Source organism: Punica granatum, chromosome 4, assembly GCF_007655135.1.
Source record: "Punica granatum isolate Tunisia-2019 chromosome 4, ASM765513v2, whole genome shotgun sequence".
Taxonomy (NCBI): Eukaryota; Viridiplantae; Streptophyta; class Magnoliopsida; order Myrtales; family Lythraceae; genus Punica; species Punica granatum.
This window is the reverse complement of record NC_045130.1, coordinates 9,072,688-9,086,637: the sequence shown is the minus strand read 5'-3', so window position 1 is coordinate 9,086,637 and position 13,950 is coordinate 9,072,688. Positions and strand designations below refer to the sequence as shown.

At 37.1% G+C, this 13,950-nt stretch overlaps 1 protein-coding gene across 2 annotated transcripts; it reads left to right on the top strand.

The window, feature by feature from the left end:
- Positions 1-767: 767 nt before the first annotated feature.
- On the top strand, positions 768-12,863 carry LOC116204066 (protein unc-13 homolog). Of its 2 annotated transcripts, none has more exons than XM_031536124.1 (26): positions 768-1,085; positions 1,217-1,281; positions 1,739-1,979; positions 2,195-2,261; positions 2,408-2,555; positions 3,423-3,587; positions 4,638-4,736; positions 4,930-5,139; positions 5,218-5,319; positions 6,157-6,387; positions 6,622-6,702; positions 7,529-7,615; positions 7,714-7,899; positions 7,995-8,144; positions 8,743-8,835; positions 9,041-9,112; positions 9,650-9,767; positions 9,978-10,150; positions 10,403-10,487; positions 10,675-10,812; positions 11,026-11,132; positions 11,223-11,300; positions 11,376-11,471; positions 11,547-11,642; positions 11,729-11,909; positions 12,166-12,863. In XM_031536124.1, exons 1-26 carry the CDS (start codon positions 917-919, stop codon positions 12,330-12,332), a joined length of 3,405 nt encoding a protein of 1,134 aa, XP_031391984.1. In that variant the 5' UTR covers positions 768-916; the 3' UTR covers positions 12,333-12,863. The 2 variants fall into 2 exon arrangements, with proteins under 2 accessions (XP_031391984.1, XP_031391985.1); XM_031536125.1 differs by having other exon boundaries at positions 775-1,085; positions 2,185-2,261.
- Positions 12,864-13,950: the final 1,087 nt, after the last annotated feature.

Below are 13,950 nucleotides of genomic sequence, written 5' to 3'. Positions count from 1 at the left end.
AATATTATGAATTCATTTGTAAGACTTTACATTATTATTATTATTATTATTATTTTTTTTTTCTCTTTTTCCTTTTTTATTTTTTACTAGGATCATGAGCCTATCTGTAGCCAAAAGTAAGAAAATATTAGATGACGTTTGGTAATGAAGTAGAGTATGATTCTATTAAACTTCATGGAATGAAGACAAACGTAGTTTGGAAAATTTATTATTAAAAGATTGATTGTAATAATGAGTAAAAAAAATATGTAAGAGAATTTATTATTAAATTGAAGAGAAAGATAAAAATGTAATAATTATGTTGTTGAATTGAAGGAAAAATAATGAATAGTTAAAATAATTTCGTGTTAAAAATTAATTGTAATAATGGTTAAGAAAAAGTACGTGGGAGAATTTATTATTAAATTGAAGAAAAAAATAAAATAATGATTATATTGTTAAATTGAGAAAAAAATTAAAGTGGAGTTAAACGGAGTATGATTTATTTTATTTAAATGGAGTTAAGTTGTGTCGTTGTAAGGAGACGCATACATGGGCTCAGCCACTAGGGCCGTTTCCCGGTTACGGGCTCATCTGGTTAGAGTTATGGGCCTCCCTTTTGAATAAATATAAATGTAATTTTCTGATCCAAAACATTTATTTTTACTTTTTGCTAATTAAAGTCCGAGATTTTCTCCTTTTCTGGATAAATAATTTCGAAAATTTCAAACAAAGCATAAAGACATTCGTCCCCTCTCCGAGCCCAATGTTGAAATGAACGCTGCAAAAAGATGAAAAGTCATTCCAAGGGCGCCTTCTTCTTTTTCATCACTGAGCTCTCTCTCTCTCTCTCTCTCTCTCTCTCTCTCTCTCTCTATGTGAAGACATCCTTCGGTTCCTTCGTCAGTACCGCAGCTCACCATAGCAGCCCGCAGCTATGGAGCCTTCTCTGCTCCATCAGTACCGCCGCGATCGCCGGAAGCTTTTGGAGTACCTGATTTCCTCCTCCTCATCATCGTCGCCAGCTGGCCTTGCCGCCTCCTCTCTCTCCGACGTCGATTTAGACACTATCAGTGCTGATTATGTCCTCAGCCGCCTACAATCCGGTGAGTATTGGCGTGAACTTCAGCTGAATTCCGCTGTAGCTTAGCTCAGAACGGAGTTTCAGCCGAGCTGTAATAGTTTGCTGTTACTGAACTGGCCGTGTTTGTTTGTTTTGTGTTGTTTGTGTTACTAGGCGGAGTTTTCGATATTGCCGAAGCGACGGAGCAGTACCACCGTGAATCCGCTTATCCAATTTCGGTGAGGACGCTACTGAATCTCCTATTTTAGCGCCGAGCATATGCTTGTTCCGAATTCATTGCGTGTCTATGGTTCGATAATTGTGTGCCTTGTAGTTTTCAATGCTGAAACATACATGACAAGCTTTACTTGTATTTGGAAACGCCACTTGTTATGGTTTTTCCCTTCTCAGTAATATATATTGTTTGAAGGACATAGTCAAGCTCTAGGCCAAAAGAGAGAAAATAAAAGCAAAAATATAAAAATTGAAATGGATAATTTAAACGAGAAAGTTTTGCCTTACAATTTTGGAGGGCAAGTTTATTCTCTACAAATATTCGTCGGGTTTGTTAAAAAACTTTTCCTGCTATAATCTATTGCTGCATTTCTCCTACAGGGCACTGAAAATTTATCTAAATTTGTAGCGTATGACTTGATATTTTCTCGTTAGTTCATGTATTCTTGTTTTCTCTGGCAGATGCATTTGCAACTGAAGAATTCCTTTTTTTTAATTACGGATCCTGACCTGTCTGGATCTCCACCTCGACGTGTGCCTCCTCGACCTGATGTAATGCGTAGCACCAATCCTGCTTCAACTTCTCTACCAAATTCTGAGGGTAGAGATAATGATGGTTTTACATATCAAGAGGCCTCATTTACACCTTTGAAGCTTGCAGATGGCAAAGTTCCTTCGCTAGGATTACCATGCCTGGTAACAGGTAGTTGTTTGTTATGTTAGTATGATTCGTCCTGCAAAATTTTAATCAATGAAGATTATGGATTTTGAACTGTTCTTCAATTAGTATGATAGAAACCACAAAGACAGAAAAATGGCTAATGGAAGATGCTGGTGTCTGCATTATCTTATTTTTATGATGAATTTTGACATCTGCACCATTTTGGAAAACTGATACATAGCTTCAGAATTTTGAAGGATTGTCTGATGATGACCTGCAAGGATCAGCCTACGAAATATTACTTGCATCTATGGTTTTCAATGGGTACTCTCTCCTCTTCTGGGACATCTCTATTATCTCAATTTTCATTGATATTTATTTAGTATGTTTAGATTTGTATTCCGGCCTTTCATTCTACATCTTACCATCCTCCTGGACTGAATCATAAGACTTGCTGTTTCAATAACCAGGATGGACCTACTTGTTCAGGAGAAGAAAAAAGAAAAAGGTTCGAGACTTTTGTCGGCTATGAAGAGCAAAAAGAATAGAATGCATGTGGAACCTCAACCTCTTCATAGACATTTGGAGCTCATAAATACTCTCCGCACTCAGATGGAGGCAAGAAATTATCCTTCTTATTGTGGGATAGCATCCTGTTTCTCTCTTTTACATCAGCGTACCCAACAATTGACTCGTCATACTATTGCTTGTTTGCCTATCTCATAAAAGTTGCTGAGCTCGAGTATGTGATTTGGCACTAGATTGCATAGTCTTCTCATATATTATCTTTGTTTTGACATTACATTGTATTATTTAGCATCGCACTCATAATAAGGTAAAGTTTGTGTTAATCAATCACATTTCATTTCTAAATGTTTAAAATGCAAGCAATGCTATAATTTTATTATCCAAGGGCTATTAATTTCTTTGCAATATGTTACTTGAGTCCTGGCACTAAGAACAAGAATATGCCCGAATTTTAGGCTATTTTTTTACATTGTCCTAAATTTCATGTTACTTTGTCATTGCAAATCCATTATCGACAATTGACCAAGTAGAGCATGCAAGGTCAGTGGATATTAAGCTGATTAAAATATAGAGGAAAAGAGAGAGGATGATTATGCTCATAAATTGGCTAGACCATGAAGATACTGATTTTGTTTGAAAAGGGGAGAGCTTTTCAGAGAATGCCACAAGTGGTGCATGGAATATAAATGCTTGCAGTCTATAAATCTATAATATAGGTTGTCAAACATATAGAAATCAAGATAAGTGTGAAACGTTCTGGGAAAAGAACGAAGAAGAATTTTGAGAATTCTGCCACTTTATATAAAGGGAAGCTTAGACAAAACTGATGTGTGAAGAACTAACTTCTGTCTTGAGGATGAGTTATTCAGTCAGCATTTAGTTTCAGTTGCATGACCAATACTTATTTCTTGTTCTTTCTTGTGCTGACTAAATTGCAAAACTTCATTCTATTACTAGATTTCGGAAGCAATGGATTTGTACATTAAACGGAGGTTGACACAGTTTGCTGAAAGTAGAAATGGGCGAATTGATGTACCTCAGATCTCCTTGGGTCTTTTGCATGACATTCATGAGTCAGATTTCTCTAATGAAAAATACTGTGTGCAGTGGAAGAGTAGACAGGTACATCCGATGCGCCATTGTCTTTTCTTGTAAGATCTATCATATCAGTCCTATCTTCTGGAAGTATGAGATGGCATGGTGACTCAAATTTCATTGGTCTTTTTTATTTTTTATTTTTTTGGTTATACCAGTTGTTGGCTTTATTTCTAGGGACAGCGATTGATGTGGGTAAGGCAGACCTGCTATAGTATTAGTTGCTACCAGCCGGCAGTTGGCGGCTTAGTTTTTGACCTTAGTTAACTAGCCTTATTATGCTGTTCTGGGCTTGCAGTATATCGTCGTCCTAGTTTTTAAAAGCCTACATGTTTCAATGTAGCTGGTTTATAGATGTAAATTTTTGGTAAAGACAGGAGTATAGATGGTAGATTCATGTATTACTAGAATTTACCGGCTTCTTTTTCTTTGTTAGTGATAGGCTTTTCTTTTGGCTTTATTTTTTTTCTACATGCTTAGTTTTCGTCTTCTCAGTGTTTCTTAATGGGTTCTTCTATCTTTATCGCTGGAAAAAAAAAAGAAAAAAAAGAGAGGCTAAAAGTTTTCCTGTTCTGCTTCCACACGGTGGATAGGCCAACCTTTCAGCTCTTATTTGCTTGTTTTTCTTTTGTGATGTTAGCTAATTGGTAACAAATTACAGCTTCATCCAACAAGCTTAAACTATTACGATAGTTGGCAATGGCCCCTCAACTTTCATACATGAACTTCTTTTTCTTCTTTTCTCCATTGATGATTGATTACCAGCTATAGCAGTGCCTGCTGGATATAGAGTAATGCTTCTACTCCTTTTTTTGTCCTTTCGTATTGTAAATTTCAAACCCAACAAAGCAACACTTGGCTAAAAATGGTTGCAGAGGAATGTTACTCCTGAAACTGCAGTTTTAATGTTTATCTCCTTGAGAGAGTGGATGCCATGTTGAATTGGGATCTCTTTCTAATATGCTAGAATAGTTGCTTAGAAACATTTGGGATTTTCTAGCTCTGGAGCTGTATTTTTAATGATAATAGACTGACTTGATGGTGGCTTTTTTACTGTTGTTTCCTGTTTGTCTTCAGCTAAGCATGTTGGAAGAAATTATCAATTCCTGTGCTGATCTTACAGAGAACGAGCGTCAGGTCGCCAGAACTTCTCTTGCAAGAACTAGAGATCAGAAGGCATATTTTCCTCTTCTTAATCTACAGTGTCCCCCTTCCTCCCCACCCCCCAAATCTATAGTCATTTTCTTCTTTCTCGATATACAGTTTTAGATGTTCGTAGATTTACAATGCCCTGATAAATAAAATCCTATCAAAAACTTCGCTTTGTCAATATCTTTTGATGATGTCATAGCTTTGCTCCAAATTGCAGGAATGCAGTTCAACGATGTCTCTATCTGAACGTGCTGAGGTTCTGTCAGCTGTTTGGCAGGTTATTACAAAGTTGTCATCTCTACCTGGAAAGTTTGGTTTTGAAAGTGAAACCTACTACTGGACTGCTGTATATCACCTGAATATTAGACTTTATGAAAAACTTCTTCTTGGCGTATTTGATATCCTTGATGAGGGCCATCTCATAGAGGTACCTTTATCTTTATTTATTATTATGTGGATTACTGTTGTCTGCAGCTGCTTAGTTTGACAACTCTTACTTTACTAGGAAGCAGATGAAATTCTAGAACTTGTGCGGATAACCTGGTCTACTTTAGGCATCACGGAGAAGTTGCATGAAGTCTTATATATCTGGCTCTGTTTCCAACAGGTATGATATATCTCAGACGTTCCTCTTATGTTTCGCATGAATATACGTGCATATCTTCTATACTACTAGATAGGAGAAGCTTTGTGTCTGTCTCATTTTCTCATTCCAACAAAGTTCATTGGCACATCATTTCTAGTTAATTCAACCACTATATTTAAAGAGACGAGTAATTTGAGAAATAACTGCCAACCCAATTCACCAACTTCTCTTGCCTTTTTTCTCCCTCTTCCTCCCAATTTAATGTCTCTTCTCTTTTTCTGTCATTTTAACATTGATAGATTAACATGATCAAAGTAATTGCATGTCCCATGGAGGGTGGCAGAGGTTTGATTAAATTATTTATTGCGTAAACTTTAAATCTTTTTATTATTTATAGAGACTAATAACTCATTGTTTTAATCCACTGTCAAGTTGTTATATATTAAGGTCAATATTATTCACATACTTCACTTAGCAATCCATTTGTAGCATGGAAAGGCCGCTTGTAGACATAATTATAGACATCCTAGTAAAGATATGTACATTCATTCTGTTCATATCATTGGAATTCTATGTATTTATCGTTAAGAAAATTGCTAAGGGATTTTAACTTGTGCCTCTTTGCTATATAATGCCAGAAATTTTGTTCATTACCAATCCAACAAAATTAATAAAACGAGATAATTTCTGTATATAGCCTTGATATATTTTCTTTTACTGCACTTTGCCTTTTGGGGATAGGATAAATTTCCCAGTTGAGTTGATTGGGCTTAATATGTGTAGGTATATTAATTGTGTACTTACAACTGTTATCAATCTATTCAGTAATTGCATAATTCGTTTGCTTTCTAATTGAAGTTTTTGGCGACACAAGAACCTTCACTGCTAGAGTATGTGATCTTCAAGCTAGAGAGAGTTCTTAGTGATGAAGGTGGCGACCAGAATGAAGACCCTTATGTAAATGCCCTTAAATGTTCATGGCAATGCAACGGTACTGAGAGAAACTTGAGTCTTGTAGAGGCTATTTTTCACTCTATAAGCATCTGGTGTGACAGTAAATTGCAAGATTATCATCAGCATTTCAGAAAGGTAGCGTTTTAAAATTTTTATTAGCTTACCTCATCTTCTGCTGAAAGTGGTCTTCGGAATATGTTTGCTTCCTGCATTATTTGAATGTAAATCTGTATCTTTCAGTAAAATTGTGAATATATGCTGGCTATGCCAAATTCACTGTTCACAATGGATTTGTCCACATTTTCAAATTTCAATACTCCGCAAATTGTATTTTGTGAGGGATGCGCTAATTATGAAATTTTTTTTCAGGAAACCTCTAATTTTAGGAGGGTGATGACCCTTGTGTCAATAACTGGAGTTCCTGTGATGGATGATTATGTTGGAATTAAGGTCAGTTTATGAAATCCAAGAAGAAATTCATCTTCCATGTTCTAGTACAACTGGAACATCTAATGTGAGCATCTACTTACTGGTCCTTAGAAGAAGAGATCTCTGGTAGCTCTAGGTAGGGGAAAGCTCTGGAAAAATACACGCCTTTGAAAGAAAGCAATTTATAAATGCTCTGGTCAGTAAGATTAAGTTGAACATCCATAGAACTTAGACATTCTTTTGACTCATTTGGTTTGATCAACATGGTAAATGTTTGGTTGAATGGTAATAAAGTGGTGTTCAAAACTGGCTAAATTATGCTTGTTTCTGCAAGGCCTAATGCTGTCTCTCTACAGGAAGTTTGTTTATGAAGCTTAAATGTGTGCTGCACAATGTCGAACTCTCAGTTTCGTCATTTTTATGGCAGACTAGGCCATAGAGATATCTATGCATATTGGGACAATCATTAATTTCTCCAAATCAAATTCTCTACATCCTAGGCATAACATATTTTAAGCAATTTACAAGTTAGGGATTGAAAGTTAAGCATGCAAACTTCTTCTCAGAATCAAGGCTAAATGTATTAATTATCATCCATCAAGTTATAAAAAGATATTTGTATTACCAAATTTAGAAGCAATAATCGCATCACACCATAGAGAAGAATCCAAGTTCAAATACCTGCACAGAAGCTTTTTATGTGGGGTTTTCATGCTTTTATTTGAGTATAGTTTGATATCATATTAGATTTTGATAATGAAGAAAATGTCAAAATCCCTTGGATCTGCTTTGAGGATTTGTAGTGTTGACAACTGGTATTTTTGTGAAAATGGATTCATATATGTAGCTCATCAAGTTAAATACTTCGGACAAAAGTGCTACGAGAAAACTCAAGAGTTACGTAGAGAGTTCCATTGAGGCTGAGTATTGTCGGGTGAGCCACTTATATACTTCCATCGATAATATATATTCGTTTACATGTATATTATTGGCTTTCCAAATTAGTCACATAAGATCAAATTCATTTGGTAGGTAGCGAGTGCTGTTGATTTGGAATCCAAAATGGAAAAAATGCATCCTCTCGCTTTACTTGCTAATGAACTACACTCGGTGGCCAAGAGGGAGTTTAGCATTTTCTACCCAGAACTTCGTAGTTGGTGTCCTGAAGCTGGGATAATTTCAGCCAGAAAACTCAACAAATTTTATGGAGAACGACTGGTTTGACTTTGTCATACGTTAATTCTTATCCCTTCCATTTTTGTTGGTATTTTGCTTCCCAAATCTTTTTGTGCTTCTGATTTTTTCATATGCAGGGACCTTACCTAGAGAAATTGTCATGCGTCTCTGAGGATGTTAGATCGGTGCTTTCAGCAGCTAATATGTTTGATCATGGTCTTACATGTTTGTATATGTCTGCATGTGAAGAAGACAGGATGTTGATCCAGGAACTGGACCATTATAAGGTTTTCCTTTTTCATACAAGTTTTTCTGTTATAATAAACTGATTCCTCCCCCCCCCCCCCTTCACTATTTCTTGCTCCAAGTTTTTCTGTTATGATAAATCGATTCTCCCCCCTCACTTTTTCTTGATCAAAGTCGCTCAACTCTTTATCATTAGCAGTTTAGTAATTTATACTTTAGTGGGTACACTTACTGTTTTGATCATCAGTCATGCCAGAGCTGATTTCTAGATGGTTGACAATCATTTTCCTTTTTTCCGCCCCCTCCCCTAATTCAATGCACCTTTCGTAGCATGGGAAATCATATTTTCTATGCAAGTTAAATCATGGTATTTGTTATCCTATTTGATCCTTTGTAGATAGTGGATCCTGTACATGTTGAGGAAGTGACATTTTGTTAAAAATGAACTTTTGGAACAATGTTGCGCAAATCCTGTTTTTTTCAACTTCTGCATATCTGTAGAGAACCTCATTGGTTAATTAAATCATGGTTATCCGTGTGTATGTGTGTGTGTATATATGCACTTCCCTTTCACAACAGTAGATTTATAGTTTTGTTTGACTTTATATTTCTGACATTGCCTACATTTTCGTTCTGCAGATTGAAGAACTTGCAGGGCCAATCATTCTTGATTGGGTTATTGCGCAGCATACACGTATTTTGCAATGGATTGAACGTGCGTCTGATATTGAGGTGAAACCAATATCATAGTGATGTTTACTTCGGATAGCAACTAGATGGCATGGAAGTTAGTTAGATGTACTATTCATACAAATAAATCAGGGTAGTAGGGGACGCAGATTTTTGGGTTGGTGGAGGGGTGGGAGGGTTGTGGACGTAATTCTTTCACTGGTAGAAAAATGACCGAAAAAGGTGATTCCTTATTGGACAAGTGCAGGAGTGGGAGCCTTTATCATCTCAGCAAAAGCAGGCAGCATCGGCAGTTGAAGTTTTCAGGATAATAGAGGAGGTACGTTATTATAACTTTGAAACTAGTTTGTCAATCGTAATTATCCATAACTTTCCATACTTATTATTTTGTATCTAATAATCGTCGTGATGCCGCTGCCACATAACTGTTGAAACAAAAAAAATGCCTTTTCTAACTGGGGCAAAGCCAAGTAGCCTCTGTAAATGCTGAATGATATGTTCAGAATTGAGACATCTGTGTAGGGACAGAGCTGTAGATACTCAGTGAGAGCACTGTGGTTGCTTTATGCTATAATTTAACTTTGGCAGATGTACACAAAGACTGTTAAGGTCGTGTTTTGAGTTTAATCTTTCAAAATATGTTGTTAAAAGTCATTACATGACTTCTTTCACCCTCCCCATTGGAGTATTGGAGTATTTCTATTGATCGGTCATGTCATATAGGCCCAAGTCGGACATCCAATTGTTTCGATTTGTTGATTTATGTTTATGTACTCTCTATGTTTGTTCCTCTTTATATGCCTAATGTATTATGGATCTATTCTAGTCTAATTTATTCATTTTCTTGAGCTTGCAGACCGTGGATCAATTTTTCGGGTGGAATCTTCGGATGAACATGACTCATTTGCAGGCTCTCCTTTCTGTAATTTTCCACAGCTTGGATGCTTACCTATTGAAAGTGTCTGAACAATTAGGTAAATAACCCATCAGTTGCATATTTGTCCACAAGCATGTAAGCTAAATAATTCTTTTTTCATGATGATCTAAATTTGAAGTAACTGAGGGGGCGAAGGCCATGTGATTTACGTTGTTTAAAGCTGACAGGAGTTATTGTAATTGGTGTCTTCTATGTATCCTGCGGCTTCTTCTTGATGAGTTGTCACTTTATGCTCATTGCTTTGCAGTGGACAAGAAACATTTGTTGCCCTCTGCTCCTCCTCTAACTCGCTATACGGAGATGAATATCCCTATAATTAGGAGAAAGGTGATAGAGTTTACCCTCAACGACAACACAGTGAATGGCAAATTAGCCGCCTCAACCATATCGAAGCTCTGTATCAGATTAAACACTCTTCAAGTAAATGCACTTGCTCATTCAGCAGGATACATATAAATGAAGTGTTAGCTTTCATATGTATTACGTTGCAGGCTTAATCCTTCATTCAACTATTTGTCTGATTCAGCGTTTATATCTATATATTTTATACAATGACACCTACTGTAATTTTAACTTAGGTGAATGGTTGTAATCATGGTTGATGTTAAGGGTCATTATGTTAGCATGCTGGGTTCTTCACACATAATTGCATCGTCTTTGGTCTCCTTGCAGTATATTAAGAAACAAATTGGCATATTAGAAGGTGGTCTCAGAAAATCTTGGGCAGAGTTGAGATCGATTGAAAATCACAAACTGGGTAAGTTTTGTGACTAGGCAAAGGAAACTTTTTTTCCGATTACGAACATGAGGACAGTTGAGTTTTTGCAACTTTATCATTGTCGGACTTCAACCGATTGTATCTATGTATATGGACTGTTATTATCTGTATTTGTCTTTGATGGCAATAGACAAGTTAACCCTTTTTCGCTCTTAACATCTCCCAGGGAAAGAAGAGCCTCCAGAAAGTTCAGAAGAGGATTTTCTCACTTATGATGAAACAGTTGATGAACTCTTTGTTAGTACATTCACTTGCATAAAGGATTCTTCCACTGATGCTATTGGAAAAATTTGTGACTTGATAGGTAAGCTGACAGATCTTATATTTAATAACTACAAATAGTGCTGCCTCAATGTTCTTTCCATCAAATTGATATATTTAACTTCCTACTAAGTTATTTCTTCAAAAAAAAAAAAAAGAACTCCCTACAAAGTTTCACAAGGGACGTGTCTCTCAAGCTTCACCCTGAATGCATTTATGACCTCTCTACTGGTTTCATCCTTCAATTGATCTGTAGGGTCAAGAATGGTGTTCTGGGATCTTAGAGATACATTTCTCCTCTGGTTGTACCGGGATACTGTTGAAGATGCTCGACTAGATAGATTTCTTCCACAGTTTGATACTGTAAGATCATAACTCTCTCAAGTTTGTATTTGCATGCATTTTAAGAACTGTCATCCCATGAAGTTTCTGAAAAAATTGTATCATCCCCAGGTCCTTGACCATATTTGTGGAGTGCTGGATGATTCTTTGAGAGATCTTGTCGTTTTGAGCATCTGTCGAGCTTCGCTGGTATTTGATTATTCTATATTATAGTCTTATGTTAGATTGCTCAAAATCTGACCTCGTATGGGTTATATTTATCAGGAGGGTTATGTCTGGGTCTTGCTTGATGGAGGCTCTTCTCGTGCATTTTCTGATTCAGATGTTTTGCTGATGGAAGATGATCTAAATACATTGAAGGTAAGTCCATCCTCCTTTACCTATCATATTATTGTTTTAAATATTAGCTGAACATACATGTTCTTTCATTTGTAGGAATTCTTTATAGCTGAAGGCGAGGGACTTCCCCGTTCAATAGTGGACCAAGAATCGAAAGTTGCTGAACATATACTACACTTGTACTCCTTTCAGGTCTAATTGCAGATTCTGGAAAAAAAAAAGTTTACTGAACAAGTTTGCCGAGGTGGGAAGATGACTTTCTTTGTTCTTTTATGCAGACTGATGTCTTGATCCAGATGCTGCTAAATGCCAGTGAACACATCTCGTCAGGATTAGATTCACAAAAGCGTGGCAACGTCCCAGAAGATGCTCAAATTTTGATACGGATATTGTGTCATAAGAAAGACCGGGAGGCCTCGAAGTTCCTTAAAAGGCAGTATCAGCTCCCCATGGCATCAGGTAATTAAGTTTCTAGTCCATCAATGAAATTTAAGTCAGCAATATGGTGATAGTTCTGGATCTTCATTTGATGTAGATTCTCCATCAGGAGAACTATTTGCTTGCAAAAAGAGATTCGGCACTCATTGTCGACCTAATGTCCTCCTTTCACTGGCAATTGTCATGATTTTGTGGCTCCAAGTGGAAGCATCACTTAAGACATCAACTTCCCAATTAGAAAACGATCATCTGACCCTCTTCTTCTTCCTCTGTCCAGAGTACGATGACACTCCATCCAAGGATTCTACGGGATCAACGGCCATATCGGAAATTTTCAAGCAAAGTGCCTCTGTGGATTGGAAGGCTAAGGGCCAGAAAAGTCTATATTCATTTAAGAAGAAAATTCAAGAAGCGACATCCGAAATTAGGCAGGCAGCTTGGTAATGCCATTCCAGGTTTTGTATTTTTGGGCCCCTTTAAGGTATAATGCAGACTTGGATAGAGTACTAAAATCGCATTTTTCTGCTGCAAACGCATCAAGTTAGATATAAGTCCTCCGGCACTAGTTTTTGTTTTCTCGGTTATATATTTTTAGATTCAATGGCAAGTTAGTTCTTAAGCAATAGATGTGCTGCGCTTTAGGAAATTTATTGAGTTCAGATGCGCAAGGAAGCCTCTGAATCGAACTGCAGCTGTTAGTACTAGCATCAACAGGCCCTCAAACAATTTGCATCTCAACTATATGCTGAGTGCACCTCGTTGTGAATTACGCTTTTGTACTGTCAAAACAAAAGCACACGCTAGGAAGCAATTTTTCTGAAAGCTGCCCGATGCATCTTTCTTTGGCCCTTTTCTTTGTAATTCATTATCGCATGTCCTGGCCTCTAATGCGATACGTGTTTCAGTCTACAACGTTAGTAGGCTTGATGAAATCGGATTGTTTTTTTGTACGTCAATTTTATTCTATTCTATTTTCATGCGAGTCTACCATTCATAAGCTCTGCGATTGCTGTCCGTGGAAATAAAAGTATTGACCACGTAGCTAGAAATTTCTTCTAGACCGCCAATCATGCATTCCGGCAAGCTGTAATCAAAATTCTCGTTATATTGTGGTGCATGCTTCATTTATGTGTGAATCTTCCATATTGTGTTTTGTCTTATACGCCGACTTAATAATTTTTATTATTATCCTTTTGGGGTTACATAATAAAATTTCATTATTTTATATAAAGTTAATTTGCATTGCATGCTTCCCTCAAATTACGTGATTGCGGCGCCGTATAGAAAGGCAATTCATGTTTGACCCAAATTCCACGGTTCCCCAATGGAATAATATACACATACATACACACATATATAATTATAAATAACTGACAATGGAAAATAAGTATTTGATTTGGACTGATTAAGATTATCATCTCTTAAACGTATGCAAAGAGAGACCTACATCAACCAGATCTAAACAAAAAGCCGCAAAAGACTAGAAATAGGAGCATATGCATTGATAACGATAAGGTTGGCATGGTTCTAATTACTAATAAAAAGGCACGGATAGTACCGCTGAATAGCGAACCTAAAATATTTTGATTACCAAACGAAGACGTATATCAACGCCACACCCCTTGATAATTCCATAGCTTTTTAAACCTCGTGAAAAAGTATATGCATTTATCATAATTTGCCTGCCTTCTTCCTGTAATCTGTTGCTGTTGGAGATGGAAGCATCGATAATGGTATTCCTATTGCTGGGCGTGCTTGACTGATAATACTCGGATATTGTGTCCGAGTTGGAGCCTGATCAAACGACCCCGGCAGTCTCACTGCAAGATTGACAATGCCTTGACTCCTCGTCCCGTCACTTGCCCGGAGACGGTAACTGAGGAACCTCACCGACCCTGTTGGAGGCCACCTGATATCAGCCACTGGAATGTGGCACCAGCCCAACAGGGTCCTACCTGAAACCAGCCTCTCCATGTACACTTGGAGAAGTACAGCAGAAGAGCTGAAGCCAGAGGAAAATGTCGAGTCGGCGATGGATACTCGGAATGTCTCGCCCCATGCA

Bases quoted from the DNA above. Each gene is read 5' to 3' on its own strand.
- LOC116204066 (XM_031536124.1), top strand. From the start codon at position 917: ATGGAGCCTTCTCTGCTCCATCAGTACCGCCGCGATCGCCGGAAGCTT. The intron at 9,113-9,649 runs GTACGTTATTAT...TTGAGCTTGCAG, and splicing joins TTTTCAGGATAATAGAGGAG to ACCGTGGATCAATTTTTCGG. The intron at 11,910-12,165 runs GTAATTAAGTTT...TCCTCTGTCCAG, and splicing joins TCAGCTCCCCATGGCATCAG to AGTACGATGACACTCCATCC.